This window comes from Streptopelia decaocto, assembly GCF_964273445.1.
Source record: "Streptopelia decaocto genome assembly, chromosome: 1".
Lineage (NCBI taxonomy): Eukaryota > Metazoa > Chordata > Aves > Columbiformes > Columbidae > Streptopelia > Streptopelia decaocto.
Window position 1 is genome coordinate 14,104,842 of NC_138663.1, and position 20,369 is coordinate 14,125,210.

Sequence of the window (20,369 nt, forward strand, 5' to 3'; positions counted from 1 at the left end):
GCCGGCCGGTGCGCCCGCCTTTAGTGTCCCCCCGGCGCGGCCCGGCCGGAAGTGCCGGCGGTGCTGAGTAACGCATCCGGGGCGGCGCGGCGCGGAGCCGGAGCGGGACGATGCCGGACTACCTGGGAGCCGACCAGAGGAAGACCAAGGAGGAGGAGAAGGAGGATAAACCCATCCGCGGTGAGCGCCCAGGCGGGCGGGTGCTCGGCCCCGCTGCCTCCCCGGGCTCGGTGCCCGTTGGCACGGCAACGGGCGGAAGAACCGGCAGTGCCCCGTTCCCACCGGTCCCTCCCCCGTGTCGGGTCGGTGTCCCCGTGTCCATGGCGGGGAAGCTCCCGAGCACCGGCGCTGGGCACCGGGGCGGCGCTGTCGGCGGCCATTTCGGTGCCGGGAGCGGCGGAGCCGAGGGAGCCCGGCGGGCGACAAGCAAACTCAAAACCCCTCAAATGCCGTGTCCGGCGTGCGGCCGCCGCCCCCGAGCGAACCCGGCCCGGGGCCCGGGCTTGGCCGGCGCGGCCTGTGCGGCGCTGCCGGGGGCGGCCCGTGGGCGGCGCTGTCGGACGCGAGCAGCAGCACCGCCCGGTCCGGCCCAGCCCTGCGGGAAACCCGGCGGGACCGGGACCCGACTCCTGTCAGTGCTGCCCAGCGGCAGGGTGAGGGGCAACGGGCACAGGCTGAAGCACAGACTCCGAATTATTATGCATCCGTTTGTGTCGCAGCAAAAGCAATTCTATAATTCAGCCTCAAAACCTGTGTATCGCTTCTGTTGATGAATAGACTAGGATGTAATCCATCATGATAACAGACTGTGATTGCTTCAGCCTTTCAGAAAGGCATAAAAACTCAGGGTGCATTAACATGACATCTGACACATGGTCACATATTAATTAACGTCTTAAGTCCTGTTCTCCAAGGAATCCTGTGTTACCATCACACTCCAAATACTTTAGGATAATAGATATAGATATAGATATAGTCCCTCAGTTTAAGAAGGACAAGAATCACAGGAGGGAGTCAGCAGTGTGCTGTGAAGATGATGAGGGGTCTGGAGCATCTTTCTTATGAGCAGAGACTGAGAGAGCTGGGTCTGTTCAGCCTGGAGAAGAGAAGGCTGAGAGGGGATCTCATCAATGTTTATAAATATCTCAAGGGTGGGTGTCAAGAGGATGGGACCAGACTCCTTTCAGTGGTGCCCAATGACAGGATGAGGGGCAACGGGCACAGACTGAAGCACAGGAGGTTCCATCTGAACATGAGGAGAAACTTCTTTACTTTGAGGGTGCCAGAGCCCTGGAACAGGCTGCCCAGAGAGGCTGTGGAATCTCCTTCTCTGGAGACATTCAAACCCACCTGGACACATTCCTGTGTGATCTGCTGTGGTGAACCTGCTTTAGCAGGTGGGTTGGACTAGGTGATCTCCAGAGGTCCCTCCAACCCCAGCCATTCTGTGATTCTGTGGGTAACGAACACTGGGTGGTGTTTGGAGGCACCGGCAATCTGGGCCTGGCTGGTTCCAGGGGTCTCTTATAAAATGCTACTAAAAAGCCTGATCTGCGCTTCCTAAGACAAAAGGGCTTTTGTGGTTTAACGGTTACTTAAAAGATCAACTTAATAAAACATTAAAATTTCCTTTTCTGAACTCCTGCAGAACTGGCTGTCAGACCCTGTGTGTTGCCACTTTCATAAGATATTGACTGGAAGCAGGAGAGAGTGGGGTGGCAGATTTTTCTGCTGGTGTACGCATAGTGTTAAAATTGCTGCTGCTCCTCATGTTTGAATTCCATTGGCCTTTTCATTTCATGCCAGTAAATATTAAATAATGCATCTGGAGACAAAACCAACACTGTATGTAATTAGTGATGGACTTTGAACTGTTATCACTCAAGAAGAATTTTTGAATTGTGGCAACAGTACATATGAAAAATCAGTGGGTTAGTACAAATAATCAGGAAAGAAATAAGGATCAACTCACACACACAAATCCTCTCAAAATCGTGTATAATACACACTGCACCTCAATCTTTGATGTGACGTGAGTTGGGTTTCCTCTATCTTAAAAAGACACAGTGGAACTGGAAAAGAGAAGAACAGAGGGATGCCGGGGATGCCGAAGGTGAAGGCTGTAGTTCAGTTTGAAAAAGAGATGGCTCTGGGCGGAAGGGAAAGGGAGTGGAAAAGGTCTGTTAAATGGCAAGTGATATGGCAGTAAATAGGGAATGACAGGGGTACTGAATGGAGAGGGTTTGCCGGAGCGATCCTGGAGGACTCTGCACAAAAGCTCATTCATTTAACAGCTGAAGCTGCTTGTTCTGATGTGGGAATTCTGAGGCAATTTTTAGATTCCAAGTTCAAGTTAAGTAAATACCGATTTAAACCAGGGGATTATTTCCTGCATATTCTGCTGAAAGTTTACAGGGGTTCAAACAATTGTCCAAAATATTAATGCAAGGGAATTTTTTTGAGGGGCTGTTATTATGTGACCTGACAGTGGGAGTTCACGGTCTGTTTTCCACATTCGTAGACCTTCTGTTGGAGAAGGATATCGGACCTATAGTTTATCCTATGTAGTGTGACCATTCCCATGTTTTATATTTTACAATATTAAAACTCAACATTGTATTAGTTAGTGATTCCAGGCTGCTTTAGTAGTTTATGGTAGTTTTTTGTTACTGGGACCAGCTTAGATTTGGTTACTGTTCCTTGCTCACACTGGCCAATTTGGAAGAGAGACATCACTGGTGGAAAGTGGGGACAGTTTTTCATTTATGTTTTCTTAAACATTAGGAAACAAAGAGTTGAAGAGATCACGTTTTGATATTTTCAGTTCCTTCTCTGTACAGTCACGGGTCATAAGCAACTCTGAGTGAAGCGAAGTTTAAGTAGGTTGCTTGATATGAGCTCTGCGTTGTACCAAGTTTTGGACTGAAGAGAGTAGCTGGAGACCCTGTTTTGTTTTTCTTGAATGTCAGATATTTTTTTGTTCCACTTTGGCTTAATGAAAAAAGTAGAAGCTCAAAAGAATATCTTTAAAATGTATGTTTTCATCTTTTAGAAGCAGAATTAATACTGCTGGTTTTGTTTTTAAAATTGGAAGCTAATTCTTTCCTGTGTTGTTTCAGCTCTGGATGAAGGAGACATTGCCTTGCTGAAAACCTATGTAAGTAACATACATACACAAGAGTGTTAAATAAAAAAAGAAAGTTGAAGGCAGGAGCGGAGGGGATGTGTGTTTAGTGAATAGTTAGTAATTATGCTTCTCCTACTGCTTTTCTTTCCTGCCAAAATCTTTTCCCTCTTTCCAATGAGAGAGCCCCAAACTCAACCCACAACCCTGGAAATAATCCAGTGGTTCTGTTAACTTGGAACAAATGAAGTCTTTTCTATTTTTGCTTTGTATCTTGTAGCTGTCTTAGAGATCTAACATCTACAAGATCTAACATCTAGGGCTTTACTGGGGCTCTTTCACTAACCAATTGTCTTGCTTCATAAAGAACAGTATCTTTAAGACCTCCCATCGAATTTACTTGTTTTTAGCAATCATGTTAAAAAACTATTAGTGAGGGATACATGTCAAATCTTGGGAGGTGTTTCCCATGGACAATAAGGCTTAAAATGCAAATCTCCCCTCTCCACCAGAAAGTACAGTGGGTCTGTGAACGAACTCTTGAGAAATGAAACCAGCAGCTTAGCGTATGTCTGGGTTTGGGTATTTTTGCCAGAAGTCTGAACTTCTTTGACGCTGAAACTCCTTTACGAAACTCTGGAACTGGGGAAGGACTCTGAAATACAGCTTGTGCCCACTGCAGCTTCATTTTTGTTGCCAAGTTGATATGAAGGAGATCTTGTGAAGGAGATCCAGATCTGCCCGCATTAGGCAGGGCAAGATAGTAAAGCATTTTATCACAAGCAAGAATCTGGCTTTTGATTTGCCCCCTGGTCTTTCTGCTGTCATCTGTGGATGACAGAAACGTTGGGTAAGATAGTTAAAGCACATGTACAAATTATTTTCAAATAATGTATACAGAATTCCATCTGTATATAATGTTTACTAAGTCTTTTTTAGACTTCAGAAAAAAAATCAATAAGGCTGAATGGGTTTAAAAGGAAAACCAAATCCTTGAAGTTTACAAATATGAAAAATTTCCACTTGCGCAATTGGTCAGTTGTGTGCAGCTGCACTCTGGTTTTGCAAACAGAAATATTGTTATTGGAACTTAATACTGTCTTTTTGGCTGTTACACCAAGGCGGGCTCTTGAACATCTTGCCGCTCAGCAGCTATTGGCATTTCTTCCTAAACATAAAATAATATGAAGTCTACATGATATTTCTTTTCCAGGGCCAGAGCACGTACTCAAGGCAGATCAAGCAAGTAGAAGATGATATTCAACAACTACTTAAGAAAATCAATGAGCTCACTGGTATCTTTCTTTAAATAACTTTCGGTAGAAGAGACAGGTACCAAAATGAGTGTTTTAGAAAGCTGATTTTAAACAACTTCTGCATTAATTTATTACTGTTATTTTTCTCAAAAGGATACATTTCTTTATTTGGTAATGTGAGATTTTTGCTTTGTAGGTGATGGTCTTTTTGATTGGGCAGGGCTAATCTGTACATATAATGATGTAATTTTGTAGTTTAACACATTTTTATTCAAAATTATAAATTTTGTGCATTATGGTAGCATGAAACAAATGCCCCTTTCTGTCACTGGATAATTTGTGATTTGCATTAACCTGTGTTTGAGTAGCCAGTGAACTTTCGTAGACTGCAAAACCCCAACATACTATAATTAAGTAATGGTATCACTTCTTGTATAACAAATAAATGTATATCAGAGCAGTCAATGTTCCAAATCAGCTGGTCAGTTATGGCATTTACAGTAAAAATTAATTTGTTCCCTCATTTTTCCTTGTTTGTTTCACTGGTGTCTATTTGTTGCCCTATTGCTAATCTCTAGTGGCCCTCAGTTCTGGCAGGAGGACTGCAATTTCTATTTTACAGTAAAATGCTTTATTCTTTCAGATACATCATGGAGATGTTACTTTCTATATCCATGGTTTGGAAGATTTATTAGGTTTTTTATCTTAGAACAGAATAGCATTATTTTTTTCATCTGTGTGGATCCCTTAGGTTTGGATATTTTGCCCTAAAGTGTTCCCTCAGTGAAGGCACTTGCAGAGTTTCACTCCTTTTCTCAAACTTGTGGAAATGTGCTCCTCTCTCTGTCAGTCTTGGCCACAGTCAACTGCGCGTTGCAAAACCGTACGAGAGGGTGGCCAGGCTGGTATTTGCATTTTTAGCCAACGCAGTCACGTAGGCCTCATTTCTTTAGGAAACCTGTTTTTTAGGAAGTCCATCAAGGACGTGTGTGTGTTTTGGAGGTCTCTTGTGTATGAGGTTCTCAGTGTGTGAAGGATGCTGATGTAGCAGCGAGCTGCTGCCTCCTCACCTGGTCTGTGTTGTGCACAGGAATCAAGGAATCTGACACGGGGCTGGCGCCTCCTGCCCTCTGGGATCTGGCTGCGGATAAGCAAACTCTCCAGAGCGAGCAGCCGTTACAAGTTGCGAGGTGGGTGCTCTCTTCCTCTTTGCAGTGGAGCTGCAGAGCATTACAAATGTCGTTCATAGCTTGTGTGTAGACTTTTTAAAAAGGTAACATTCACATGTTGTGCATATTGAAAGTGCTTTTTACCATTGTGTCAAAAGGAACTGCACTATGCTTGATGATGTATTACTTACTTCATACCGGTATTCTTGTAGTTATTGTGTGATGCCATAATAACAGAATCACCAGTACAATAGCTATTGCGGTGTATTTGGAAAATGGGACTCTCTCATTGTGATGCTTATGCAAATAGCAAGCCAGTTCGTTAATCTGCCTGGTGGTGTTAATTGTGTGTTCTCTGTTAGGTGTACAAAGATAATCAATGCAGACTCTGAGGATCCCAAGTACATTATCAACGTCAAGCAGTTTGCCAAGTTCGTGGTGGATCTCAGTGACCAGGTGGCACCTACTGACATAGAGGAAGGCATGAGGGTTGGGTGAGCAAAACATTTGTGTTCTTACGAGTTTTACTGGAGACTGAAGATTTCTCATCTGACCTGTTAGTTTGACAGGTCAACAACTACCATTTCATATTTTTGTAGTGGTTGAAATGGTAGCAATAATGTCTTTATGTTGGAAGACAGCAACTCACCAGCATGCTATGCTGGAATCTTTTGATTTTGATGTCATTTTAAGGAGAACTGCGCGTCAGAGACTGAAACCTGTCAGTTTGGGTCCCAGCAGTCCCAGCTCTGGGGAGCCTGCGTATCCTGCTGCCTCGTTGGCAATCTGCACAGTTACACACAGCGTGGCCACAGGAGATGTTCGCTGAGGGGGTGAAGCCAGTTACTTTTAGAATCAATGCTTTGCCAGTTTGCTCTGTGGGATATTTTCAAGTTTAGTTTTCAAAATACTTTGGAATTCATTTTTTTCAAAGCAGTAAACTTCTCTGCAGAAAGAATTCCAGTTTCTAGGCCATCTGACTTAAAGGACTGGGCTGTCTTGATGCCAGAGAAAAGAACAGTTTAAGAATTCAGCTTCTAATTTACAGAGTGGTTTCTATTAATACATGACAGTTTAATTAACTGGTGTTAAAATAATAGTCTTTATGCTTTCTCACCAGGGTGGACAGAAACAAGTATCAAATCCACATCCCCTTGCCTCCAAAGATTGATCCCACAGTCACCATGATGCAAGTGAGAACTGCCTTTACTTATTATGGCATTGGATTTTGTTCTGGGCTTTAAAAGCCTAGAGAGAGATCTAGCATCAGGCTGTTAACTGCTCTCTCACCCTTTTGTTGTGCAGGTAGAAGAAAAACCAGATGTCACTTACAGTGATGTTGGTGGTTGTAAAGAGCAGATTGAAAAGCTGAGAGAGGTGGTTGAAACCCCTCTGCTTCATGTAAGTAACCTCCAGATTGAAAATTCTACTGTTTTGAAAGTGTTCTGGTCATCTGTTAGCATTTGAAGAAGCAAGAAAAGATAATGCAGCTGAATGTGAACACTCAAGTGAAAGGAGATCTGGTTTTAACTAGTGAAATCCAGTGTAGCCTGGTTTCTCTTGCTCTTCATTGGGGATTTTCTTGATTTGCATATACTCTTTGGTGCACATAATCTTTAATTTACACATAACATTGCCTTCTGTTTCACACCATTACAGCCTGAAAGGTTTGTTAACCTTGGGATTGAGCCTCCCAAAGGAGTACTTCTGTTTGGGCCACCTGGTACAGGCAAAACGCTGTGTGCCCGCGCTGTCGCGAACAGGACCGATGCCTGCTTCATCAGGGTCATTGGATCGGAGTTGGTGCAGAAGTACGTGGGAGAGGTGAGAGCAAATACTTGATGGAGTGCAGTGATGTGCAGATTTCCAGTGGTGGGGACCAAACACCATAGTGGGCACGATGGATGAAGGTACTTGCACAAGTCGGGGAGGAGCTGTCAGACAAATCACTGCAGATCAGGCGATCGGTTATAAGACCTGAATTGTTCTGCTGTCAGTGAGATGGGTTTTGCAGCGCAGAGTTTAATCTGCGGTTCGGGATGACTCTTGGATTAGGATTCTGTTCCCAACTCTGCCACTTATTTTTGCTTGGCCCTGAGGTAAAAAACTTCATCTGTACTTCCGTCTCTCCTTCAGAAATTCCTTTAAGATTTTTAAATGTTCTGTTATATATATATGTGTACAAATAAGAGTTTTAGCAGTGGAAACTTAGAAGTGTTTTGAAGCATGAAAAATTTAATTTTGATAGTTTTCTTTTAATGTGACTTGAATCTTTAACAAAATCTTGATATTTTTGCTTTCAGGGAGCTCGAATGGTTCGTGAACTCTTTGAAATGGCCAGAACTAAAAAAGCTTGTCTTATATTCTTTGATGAAATTGATGCCATTGGAGGTATGTTTGGAGTATCTGTAGCTCTAATCTCTTACCAGAACTTTCAGGTTTTCATGTTGTGATTCTTTATTGGTATTGCTACATTTCAGGAAATGTACTTGTTAATGCCTGTTAAGTAAAACCAACATGTCCCACGTCTGGGAAATTATCAAGAAGTGGTTTATGTAGTTTGAATGTATTTAGCTGAGATGAGAAGTCATTTTGGCATGCCAAAAAAAACTTAAGTGAAGAAAAAAGTGAAGAATCTCTCTATTGTGCTTGCAAAAAGTGCTGTTAACTTAAACCCCCTTCAGCTTCTGGACTCGTACTAAATCTTTGTTACTGCCTGAGGTACTTTGGTCTTTGAAAGTAGAACAATTTTTACACAGACAAGACAGGGAGGGATTTTGGTAGAGGTGAGGCAAAAGAAGCAAACTGCATGTATAAATTTCAGCAGCTGGGCCAGTTACTGGGCAGGGAGACAGGCCTTTTCACACACAGGGTGGAGAGACAGGGCTTTATTATAACTGACAGATAACACCAGTCACTCTCTTTTTGAAACGTGTCATTTTCAAATAATCCCCTCACACTGTTTTTGTAAACTCATCACAAATATTTGTATGTAATTTAACATTATTTTTTCCAAGTGTCTTCTGTTTTGCGGCTGCGACACCTTCTCCATGCTCTGGGGGTCCCTCTCTTATTTAGTGAAATACGTGTCTCTCCTCTCCCCAGGTGCTCGTTTCGATGATGGCGCCGGGGGGGACAATGAAGTGCAACGTACCATGCTGGAGCTGATCAACCAGTTGGATGGTTTTGACCCCCGAGGCAACATCAAAGTGCTGATGGCTACAAACAGGCCCGATACTCTGGATCCAGCCCTGATGAGGCCCGGCAGGTTGGACAGGAAGATAGAGTTCAGCTTGCCTGATCTTGAGGTGAGAATGCTTTCTTCCATGGCTGAGTCTGTTCTGATACCAGAGGGTTTCTTCAGTGAGGGCGTTACTGTCTGGAAGCAGTTTATGAGAATTAACAGAAGCAGCACTCTTAACTTATGTGAAACTACCTGGAAATTTGGGGGATTAAAGATGTTTCAATCAGGTTTTCTCACACTGCACAGATTCCAGCCCTGGCAGAGAAGCCAGAGCAAATAGCCACATTCACTGTGTGGTCCCAACTCAGCAGATAAAGAGTCTTTTAACCAGATCCATGATTTCGTTCTTCCATTGGAATGTTTCGTTTGGCTCTTTTGAGAGAGATTTCTCGAGGTTCTTCTACCATTAGTACTTAATGTACTTAACTTAGTATCATGGACACTTAAACATGCTAGTCCAGATGTAGGTAACTATATTTGGGAAGCAGAACCAGGTTTGTTTTCCATCCGCCCTTGCTCTGGATGTGTTCAGCTGCTCGCTGAGAGTCATCACCTCTTGCATAGCATGAGCACTTCTACCCTCCGCTCTTTTTGCAGGGGCGAACTCACATATTCAAGATCCATGCTCGTTCGATGAGTGTTGAGAGAGACATAAGGTTTGAGCTGTTGGCTCGACTGTGTCCCAATAGCACAGGTAAGCTGAATTTATTTATTTTATTTAAACAATGGTGTATATGCTTCATCTCCTCCGGTGCTCAGTGTTGAACTTATTTATCCCTTTCTTTCCGAAGGCGCTGAGATTCGCAGTGTGTGCACGGAGGCGGGCATGTTCGCAATCCGAGCACGTCGAAAAATCGCAACAGAGAAAGACTTCTTGGAAGCAGTGAACAAAGTCATTAAATCGTATGCAAAATTCAGTGCTACCCCCCGCTACATGACCTACAACTAACATCTTGGAATGTTTTTCCTGTTCCTGGTGTTAAACTTTCTGTGAAACAAAGATCCCAGTGTAGTAACTAATGTCTTGTTCTTGGAAGCCAGAAATAAATTGATTGTTCCTAACAGTAGGTGCGAGGTCATTATGAGTGTGTTCTATGCTAGCGCGGTATTGCTGCTGCAGAAAAAAAATCTCAGCAAAATGCTGATAACACAGCCTAAACCGAGATATTTTAGAACCAGATACCTGTGTAATCCAAACTTTAAATCTTAGTCACCCTTTACATCTCGTTGGTTGAGATTCTTTGGTTTTTTATGAAATAGTTACGCATTGGGTCAAGAGGTAGGAAGAAGAGAGTCATTTCATAGTGCTGAGGGAAGGAAGATTCCTTTCTCCCATTCTTATTCTAAAAAGATTTGAGCTCAGACCCAGCCCACCAGGTAGGACTGCAGGACATGGTATTGTCCAAGATGCTTCTGCGCACAGAGGGTGACTCTGGTGGGGTCCTAGTGCTCCAGGAGCTGGGCAGGAGCTGGTAGTTGACATCAGCAGGCAAAGTGATCTTCATTCATCAAGAGATGCCTACAGAGCCAGATCAAGGTAAAACAACAGCCCTGCCTTTTATTTTTTAAAAGTGTTGCATTAAAGCTGGGGCAGGGAGAAGGGGGAACAGAGCTTGAAGAAATACCTGTGGGGAAAAATGCTTTTGGGAACAGCTTTGTCTTGGAAGTGAGAAAAGTTTTATCAGGCCTTATTTTGAAACAAGTGACATCAATTCATCAAGCTCAGCTTGTGAAGCCACTTTATTTTTTCTGAAAGAGGAAGCGTGTGCACCAGGGACCCTGCACACAGGACCTGCACTCTGTCAGGATTTGGCCAGTGTCAGTATTGTAAGAAGCAACCCCATGGTTTTGCCCTTACCGGCTTGAAAAACTGGTCTTAGTGGTTATGTGTGATTTTGGTAAGAATATTTTTGGGAGGGATACAAGTTTATTGGTGGGACAAAACACTTTTCATTTCAAGCCTGAGAGGGATGTGATTCAGAAAGCAGCACTGACAGAGTTGTGTCTATTTACCTAATGCAGCACTTGAAATTAAGCAGACGTTTTACTTAAGAAGGGTAAGTGCAGTAGGTAAAAAGAGTTTGGGTCCTACCATGTAGCCTGAATTATCATCAGTACTCCTGCCAAAAAAAAAAAAAGGGAGAAGAATATTACTCTGATTATTAAGAGGTATCATCTTAACACCAAACCAGATTTAGGAGACACAGTGACATTTGCTGTGCTGGGGCTCCAGCTGTGAGGGATGGGGGCACCACCGTGTCACTGCAGACAAACTGGAGAGGGGGGAGATGAGCCCTGTTACGAGGGCTGGTATCAAGGATGTGGGCTGGTTTAATCTAAGGCAGGGTTTCCCTACTTAGCTCGCAGTCTGCTAATCTGTGTAGGGAAGAGGCGGTCGGGTCACTTCTGAGCAGGTAACTCAGGCTGGGAGCTGGAAGCTTCAGCTGGGGGCAGCAAAGCACAGGAGACGAGTCCAGAGCCACCGGGTTTTATGTCACTGGCTGAGTCACCAGCCCGAAGGGGCTGCACAGGCTGGGATCTACAGGGACCTTGGACCCCCTTGGCCTCAGGCTTCCAGTCTGGCATTCCAGCAGCTCCCCAGGAAGTGCAGCCGCTGCTGCCACGATGGGAATTGCAGCATTAATTGCATCATGCAGCGTTAACTGCATCACTGTGAGGCCTGGCCTGGAGAGGGCTCGATGTGGTGGGGCAGCTGGAATCTGAGCAGCAGGGAAGATGGCACGGAGGTGGCGACCCCTCCCAGCAACACACACGTGCATCCGGGGACCTTGGCTTGTCCCCCACACAGTCACCAAGACAAAGTGGAAAACGTTAAGTCATGACCATCACTTTATTTTAGAAGTTGACAGGATTTTGACATGAACTGAAGAGACTACATAGTTAAAAACTGAAGCTGCAACAAGCTGGAAAGTAGAAAAATATACTGTATATAGATACAAAGTCTTGTGGAACTAGTTAATATTATAAAATGTACCAAAAGTTGTATAAATAAACATGCTCAATGTGTTAACATGCATCCAATTCACCCTGTAAACTCCAGCTAAGCAGTAATTTCTGATGCAGAAAGCTTCCTATCCCTATTGGCAGGGGAGTCTGAGGAAAGAAAACCTCTTCCCCGGCTGCCCCCGGTTCTTGGGAAACTTGATTCACCTGAAGCAACAGAGCTCGAAGCAAAATGAAAGTATTAAGTTCTGCATTCAGAGAGAGGAAGTCGTTTGAATTCCTTTACGCACAGGACCTGCGATTTTGAGGACGTTAAAAGAAACATCACTGGCATTTCACTGCCCCCTGTGCCGTCAAAATAACCTACAGAGACACTTGTAGGTTCCTACCTCTGCTCAGAATCATAGCGATTGTTGTTAGGGAAATACAGGCACTGACGATTTCTTTCTTTTGCTGAATTACCTTTCCATGTTTCTCATCTCACACCTGAAGCCAAGCGGTGCCACACTGGCCAGCTTGTAAAGACAAGAAAAACCCTCACGCTATTGTTTCTTTTAAGCAACCGAACACGTAACATTTTTGAGTTCTACTGAAATCTATTTTGCAAAGCACTTAGAAGCTGAGGCAGGAACAGCACTGCTGGCAGGAAGACCTCTTGGGCAACACAGAAGAACTTATCTTTTGGTTTTGGACCACTGAGACTTTAGACCTTGTCTACATTTTTATTCCAGCTTAAGAGACTACAGATAGGGCATCAGTTCCTAATTTAATTTTAGCAGGCTTCACTCCTGCCTTTATCCAATTTTGTCTTCAAATTTGGAAGCTAAGCTAGTTTTAGTTTAAAATCAGTTGTGTTATTTTCAAGAAGGCATAACTAGGTTCTGGCACTGAAAGTACCGTATTGATAATGTAATAATTAAACAATGAGTTTCTAATTGTTTAGAGTGAAAATGTCCAGGCAATGAAGGGCTGAGTATCATTGAGACAGGTTAGATATTTAAAAAAATAACTGTACCATCCAAGTTTAAAAAGAGTAGCAGCTTGATGCCACCAGTGTGAATTCATTAATCCAGCTTGCAGATTATTATAATTTATACAAATCTGTTGTATGCAGATGTTGACATCAGGCTTTACAAGCCATCTTAGAAAGTTCCTTCAAAACACTGGTACAGTGCATTTGCAGAACAGTTATTCCTGCAGGATCCCACCTCACAGTGGGTTAAAGCGCCCATTTTCTCAATAGGAATAGGAATGTCACCTTGTCTATCAGGTTCCGATTGTAGCATAGTACACTGAATTTTCTTGTCTTGCATAATTTTGTGCTTGTATGTCGTTGGAAAGCTACACCCTGACTGAAGGAAGAAATTCAAGAGCATGAAGGCTTCCAGTTCCTTATCCGCTTTTCCTACAGAAAATAAGCACCACCCTATACCCGTAGATACAAATAGCCTTAGGCTTCTCTTTAAACTGTGCAAATTAAATATTCAGAAAGAGTCTCCATCAGCATAAATCTGGCTTCCGTTCTGCTCGATGCCGCTCTCCAGAGGTCACAGTCGGTCTGTGAAGCTGGCCTCCCGTCTTTCTTTCACTTGGCAAGCGAGGACGGCATCATGAATACTGTGAAAGAGCAACTCTCTCGTTGCGGTGTTATCGAAAAACTTCAGTCTTGTCAGCTCATTCATAACAGGGCCTGCAAAATAAAAATCAAACATGCCATCAGTGCATGAACAAAGTACAAAGATGGAAGACAATAATATCCCAGGAAGAAAACGACAGCTCGTTGTCTTGTTATTACTTAAAATATTTAAAACAGCCAGGTGGATCACATGCTGCTTCTACTCCAAACAGGTAATTCTCTTATCCAGACACACACAGAGGCCTTTTCTTGGCACAAGATGCTACAATTCCACATATCAGAAACTTGGAACATTGCAGGCCTTTCTCCTTATTACATTACAACAATTTCAAGGTACAAAGTTCAGTGTGGCATTTACGATTTGCCAGCTGGAGTAAAGGGGAGCAGGATCTAGTCCCCACAGAGCTCATTACATCAGTGCTCTATTTTCACTGAAGTGAAGGATCCAACGCATATGGGCTTGCTGTTCCTCAAATCCAACTGTAATCCAATTTTATGTGAAGTGAGTGCTGGTACTACTGAGACACCTGGCAGCAGAGAATTTGGAGCCAGAGGAAAAGAGATAAAACACAGTCTCTCCTATAAAGCTCACAATAAAAATCTCAACTCACCACTGCAGCTGGCAATACAGACAGAGACACCAACTTCTTTGTATTCTTTTATAATCTGCAACAGAGTTAAATTGGAGTTAACCGCAGGTACGACATCGTACATGTGGCAGTTGTGGGAGGGCCACGCCAATGACTGTGACAGCTGCACAGTCCACACTCTCCAGGATTCAGCTGAAACTTACAGAGCTACAGAATTAAAACTGCCATTAGGTGAGAAACTAGACTGTATTTGAGCTGCATTTGTATCTCAGGCAGACAGGTTCCCTCTTCGGTATCTCACAAGTTTTCCATGGGTTTGTTTCTGGGGAAAAAAGCCCTACTTACTGATTTTAATGTTTTTGCTCCAACTGAATCCACAAAGTTCACTGGGGTGAAATCCAGAATTAAAGAGTGGATGTTTGTTTTGGAGTCCACAAAATGTTCATGCTCATCAGGAGACGTGTCTTCTACACTAGCATCTGCAAAGTTTCCATTTATGGGTAGCTCATCGTTTGCTATTTCATGTTTTACAGTTGCTTCCACGTCATTAGTCTGGGAGAGAAGATAAGTAAATGTTAATGACAGCCAATATTTTTTCAGTGTAGATTCCCTTCCTCCCCATACTGATCTGTTCTGTCAGCCTTCACAAGGTGTACAGCTCCTGACCATCACAGAAGCTGGCTTTACATGCACACATACTTTCCATAGTTTATGTGTATCAAGGTTTATTCTCTTATGCCCAGAATTCCACAGTCACATGTGAGCAGCTTAAAGCTGTTATCTCAGGAGTGAATTACCCACTTTCTTCAAACACTGACACCTGTTTGTGTGTTTTTACTCCACTTCCTTGCTTTATCCCTGCTGATCCTGTCGAGACCTATATAGCCAAAAGCAGCAATAGCTATCGGGCTCTTATGTTCAGCAGTTGGTTGGTTCCCCATGGTAAAAAAGACACACCAGCTCCCGCCATGGGGGTGAATTTAAACATGCACAAATGCGCAAGCATGTTTCAAAGGACTCTTCTCAACGTATAACACCTGCCTCACTTAACCACGCCAGGATCAGCAGTGCGGATGGCACCTTTTTATTACAGGGGCTGCTAATTTGAATTAATTCTATTATATCCTATTTCTGCCCAATTATTCCAAGTGTGTGGGGAAAGGCAGAGGTAGGGTCCCTCGGATTTCTGCCAACACCACCACTGAGCAGTATGATGGCGTGGAAAGGCTCTGCTCTGCTGCGTGCTACCTGAGTGTAATCAAGGTTCAACACAATCATCCGATCCAGCTGCAGGGCTCCGATCCACATGCTGTTCCCTCAGCAGCCTGTCCACACTGTGCAGTGCTTGCTCCCAAAGCCTCCCTGCCCCAGTAGCGCTCTGCACCTTGTTTAAACAAGCATGGGTAGCACCAGAAACAGCATGTTAGCTGATAAAGCAGAGGTAAATATTTACCGGAGTATTCACTAGTTTCAAAACAGCTTTCTTTCGGAGTTTATTTGCCGCCTTTATCTCCCTGGCGTGCCTCTTCTGGGCTTTTCTCCTCGCTGCTAATATGGCACAGGGGTCCAGTCCAGTCTGCCATGGAAAGAAAGGATGATCACAGGAGATTCAGCTTGTTATGATGACACTGCAGTAGCATTTAGCAGTGAATTCATCACTGTCATAAATTTAAAACAAGCCTGCATTGTTCAGCTTCCCTCGGTGGGGGTGAGAACAGTATAAAGTAAGAAGGAATAATCTTGGCAAGCACTGTGTTAAGATGAGGAAGAGATGCATCACATTCTTGAAATCAGAGAGTGTGATGTTTCAACTGAATTCTGATTCAAGTGCAGAGAGCAAAGTGGAGAGAGGTGCATTTGGACATAAATCGCTAATACCTCTTGCTTTGTGAAGATAATTACCACCCACCTGTTCTGTGTAACACTCATCATGGGAGCTACAGAGAAATTTTTCAGAAGTTAGTAAGGGTGCAATTGCTACTGGCTCAGGCAGTTCTGCCCTCAGCTCCCACCCAGGCAAACACAGGGTAGGTAGGAGGTGAGGTACACTCTGCATGCGGGTGATATGTCGCTCATGAGAGGCATTAAATGCCCACAGGATTCTACCGTCTCACACTCCAATAAAGTCTGTCACCCAAGAAGGAAGCTTTTATTCCCAGACATTTTGTGTTCAGTTCATGAACTACTTATTTCCTTCTGAAAAAAATGTGTTTGACCAGTTTGTACTGCACAACCACCAGACTTCCCATTCACAAGCAGTCAGTATTAAGTTACACTTTGTTTATTCCCTCCCACCATGTTGTTGCTTCCTAAGATGATTTGCAGTTGGCTGAAGAGTCACCTTCTCATATTTTACTCCTCACCAGGAGCCACAAGCTGCGAAACACTACACTAGGGGCTACGCTAAAGGGGCTGAAAGATCAGCACGTTTCAGAAGCCAGTTTGAATTTTCAAGACACAGATGCTAAATAATTTGCTTTACTCACCTTTTTCTTCAGTGCACTTGCATACGACTCACTATTGGCAAAATACAGTGATGCATTAGCTTGAAATATTTTTATTCCAGGATATTCTTTAGCCTAAGAAAAAGAATATTGGATGTGCACAGTTAAGTGTTGCCTGCACTAGCTGAAAAGCACCTGTGTGATCACAAGACACGTGAACGTGCAGCCCAGCAGGCAGTCCTGAACGGCTTTTGGCATGTGTCAAACACAGAAGGCTGGCACTGCCATGAGCAAAGCCAGTTAAAGATTCCCAGGGTAATACTGCACATAGTCAATACCATGTAACATTTCTCCTTTACAACAACGAAATGTACAGCCATAAAAAGGAATTAAATATTTGCAGTTCTCTGATGTTGCTATCTGCAACTGGTCTTACCATGGGGAAATCACACAGATCTAGGAATGCCTCCTTTTAGCCTCCCTTTCTACAGGCATGATGACTTATGTTTTTCTTTCTCTTTTTCTCTCTTTTCTCCTCTGGCACTAAAAAGAGGAGCCTTTCAAATCTTTTAAACAGGCCTTCAGACGGGTCTCAATAAAACTTCTTTACTTCTATGAAGTCACCTCTACCCAGGCTGCACTCTTGACATTTGACAGGCAAATGCTGTGGCAGCAGCAGAGACCCCGCCTGCCATCTGCTGCCAACCCCGTCTTCATCCGGGAGGAGGAAAAGCCAACTGCATTCAGTGTCACAGAAACAGAGTCTCCTGTTCTTCGCATGCAGCTGTAAACATGCTCGCATATACTTTTGTTTTGTATCATACTCAAAGCAGAGCTGCTGGTTAGGGAATGTTTTTGGATGTCACCATCCTCTTTTCTCATAGGTTTTTACAGACCGGTTCCTCAGTAATGGGGGCTGTGGCCTTCACAACAGCATCTCTGAGAACATGGCAGAGAGTGCAGAAAACTGCAGTTGCTGTTTGTGAATAAATATAGCATGTTTATATCCATTATATTGACAAAGTGTGCTGCTTTTACCAGCTTTTGGTTGAACAAAATGGCATTCCTAAGAAGCTCCATGCATGGCAAGCAATTGTGGCATTAGTGTTGTATTTAGTGAGCAGGGGATGGGTGGAGGCAGGGAGATGCTGTTTTGAACAGCTTGTACAATTCTGAAGAATGGATCAGTTTGGATCCTGGGTTCGCGGACTTCACTCAATCCTACCACACAGGTACAGCAGGTGCCCTTGTACGCAGCTGTGCACACAGCCAGTTCAGCAGCGCTATTCGTATAAACCTCACCATTTTCTACAAGCTGGCCCAATGGAACTGGTATGAAGGTTACTCTTGATCACTTCCTACTTGGAAGTACATGCAGGACAAAAAGCAAGCATTTTGAACAAAATAGCTTTTACTACTAAAATAAAATTTGTTTTCTTTCCCTTCAACACAGGTGAATGCCAGGCAGACAGCACTATATGTGTGGTATGGTAGGGCTAAGTTGCAAATTGCCACAGTCACCTTTGCTCCACTACATAAACCTGTCCAATGCAGAAGAAAACGGTCCTACCTCTTCATACTCTTCCACACCACAGTAGATGTCAGTGTCAGGAATCTGACCAAGAATTCTGTATTGAGGGCTAAAGAGAAATAGAAGCAAATGTTTCAGTATCATCACTTACAAAGTGGAAAAGTGAGTGCTCAATACAGATTGAAACTTATTTTAAATAGTGATTCTGCAGTGCCCGTCTGGTGCATCTTTATCTAAACATGGTCAAATGTAGTGTGCAGTTTAGGGAAGGAACATAATAAAGGGACCATTTGGTGACAAGTTTGCTTCTGTCAATGCAAAAGCAATTTAGAAACTTAGCACAGTAATCTTGTCATTTTCTGAAAAGCATGGGCCAAAGCAGGCAACGGTACAGAGCAAATTCTCTTTGGTGTGAACTGGTGCAACTCCATTGACTGTCTTGCAAATATGAAAACTCTTAATGGCAGAAAACTTGCAATTTCAAAGAGCTGCTCTGCTCCCAGGACACTGCCTGAGAAGATGAACATTCCCAACTCAAAAGCAGTGTGACAGCAAAGTACATTACTATTCTCTTTGCAAGAACAAAACCGTATAGAGATGGCAGAAAAATACTCTTATTTATCTTGAGCAGAAATGTCAGAATTTGGTTTCATTCCAATGCAGACTGAAACAAACACTTTTATAAATTTTCCACCTAAATATCCCAGACATTGAGCCTAGAAGCCTCATATAACAGTCCTATCCACACATGCAAGAAAGCATTTTGCTGTAGACTTGGAAAGCTTCACGGTAAACACTTTGTCACTTTGAATGGGGAGAGAGGAGAAGTGATCTGAAAAACCAGAAGGGCAGGCACAATTTTATTATGAATTAGAACTTATAAAATACCTAACCATTCATCCAGTGATAACCTGACTAATTTCTGCTTCACTGTGACAGTTAGTGCACACAAAATGTAATCATTTATCAAAACTAACATCAAGCAGATTTGAAGTTCTGAACTCCAGGTATTAAAAAAAAGTAAACAAGAAGATTAACCAATATGAGAAATCTAAAATCTTCTGCTTGTTATTGACATTGCAAAATTCATGCACTCTAGAAATTTTGTTCTCAGAAAGGTAAAATGCGAACCCTGGAAAGGTAAAATGCGAACGAAGCAGATTCTATGCTGCATGCAGTTGAAGAGGGAGGAAAGGTCTTCTACTTATTTGCACCCTTTAAATAAACAATACCACATAGCAAACACTAATTTTGATAAAGAAGAAATCTGACCTTTGTGTTCTGTAAATAACGGTTATCATTGCAAACGCTACTGCAGTAAGCAAACCATAGTCTAGTCCCAGGAAAAGAGAAGCCACAAAAGCTACCAACCAGATGGCCTAAAACAAAGAAAAGCTCTGAATTATTATGCATCCTTTTGTGTCACAGCAAAAACAATACTATAAGTCAGCCTCAAACCTGTGTATCACTTGTGTTCACAAATAGACTAGGATGTAATCCATCATGATAGCAGACTGTAATTGCCTCAACCTTTCAGAAGGGCATAAAAACTCAGGGTGCATTAACATGACATCTGACACATGGTCACATATTAATTAACGTCTTAAGTCCTGTTCTCCAAGGAATCCTGTGTTACCATCACACTCCAAATACTTTAGGATAATAGATATAGTCCCCCAGTTTAAGAAGGACAAGAATTACAGGAGGGAGTCCAGCAGTGTGCTATGAAGATGATGAGGGGTCTGGAGCATCTTTCTTATGAGCAGAGACTGAGAGAGCTGGGTCTGTTCAGTCTGGAGAAGGCTGAGAGGGGATCTCCTCAATATTTATAAATATCTCAAGGGTGGGTGTCAAGAGGATGGGACCAGACTCCTTTCAGTGGTGCCCAACGACAGGATGAGGGGCAACAGGCACAGACTGAAGCACAGGAGGTTCCATCTGAACATGAGGAGAAACTTCTTTACTTTGAGGGTGCCAGAGCCCTGGAACAGGCTGCCCAGAGAGGCTGTGGAATCTCCTTCTTTGGAGACATTCAAACCCGCCTGGACACATTCCTGTGTGATCTGCTGTGGTGAACCTGCTTTAGCAGGTGGGTTGGACTAGATGATCTCCAGAGGCCCCTTCCAACCCCAGCCATTCTGTGGTTCTGTGATATGCAAGGCCTGCAAGCAGCTCTTTCTTACTTCAATGAGCCAGTTAATCCAGGAGAAAAATGCCACCAAATTGTTCCCACCAATATTCTCTTAGTTCTGGCCTGCTCCATACATGTTTTCAGTTTGTCTTAAAATATGGAAAATAGTTGTGTTTGTTACCCTTTATTTCAAATTCTTCTCAGACATTCCCACAGCCTTCAGTGCAGTTCCTATAGCAACACCGGAAAAGCTTTGCTTTTACTGCAACCAAACTACTTC

The 20,369-nt window shown here is 43.3% G+C and overlaps 2 protein-coding genes across 2 annotated transcripts in view; one reads left to right on the forward strand and one right to left on the reverse strand.

The window, feature by feature from the left end:
* Positions 1 to 35: 35 nt before the first annotated feature.
* On the forward strand, positions 36 to 9,860 carry PSMC2 (proteasome 26S subunit, ATPase 2). The gene is made up of 12 exons (XM_082056085.1): positions 36 to 180; positions 3,120 to 3,157; positions 4,338 to 4,419; positions 5,471 to 5,570; positions 5,912 to 6,043; positions 6,670 to 6,742; positions 6,855 to 6,950; positions 7,209 to 7,373; positions 7,853 to 7,940; positions 8,655 to 8,857; positions 9,391 to 9,487; positions 9,585 to 9,860. The coding sequence occupies exons 1-12, from the start codon at positions 111 to 113 to the stop codon at positions 9,740 to 9,742; spliced, it is 1,302 nt and encodes a 433-aa protein (XP_081912211.1). The 5' UTR covers positions 36 to 110; the 3' UTR covers positions 9,743 to 9,860.
* Positions 9,861 to 11,620: 1,760 nt separating this feature from the next.
* The window catches only part of SLC26A5 (solute carrier family 26 member 5), a 35,624-nt gene continuing 26,875 nt past the window's right edge, over positions 11,621 to 20,369 (reverse strand). Inside the window, exons 13-19 of the mRNA XM_082056033.1 lie at positions 19,231 to 19,337; positions 17,998 to 18,067; positions 16,470 to 16,562; positions 15,437 to 15,559; positions 14,329 to 14,535; positions 14,005 to 14,059; positions 11,621 to 13,447 (exon numbers count right to left, since the gene is read on the reverse strand). Of these exons, the coding sequence (XP_081912159.1) occupies positions 13,305 to 13,447; positions 14,005 to 14,059; positions 14,329 to 14,535; positions 15,437 to 15,559; positions 16,470 to 16,562; positions 17,998 to 18,067; positions 19,231 to 19,337 (798 nt within the window). The 3' untranslated portion in view covers positions 11,621 to 13,304. The remainder of the gene's footprint in view (positions 13,448 to 14,004; positions 14,060 to 14,328; positions 14,536 to 15,436; positions 15,560 to 16,469; positions 16,563 to 17,997; positions 18,068 to 19,230; positions 19,338 to 20,369) is intronic.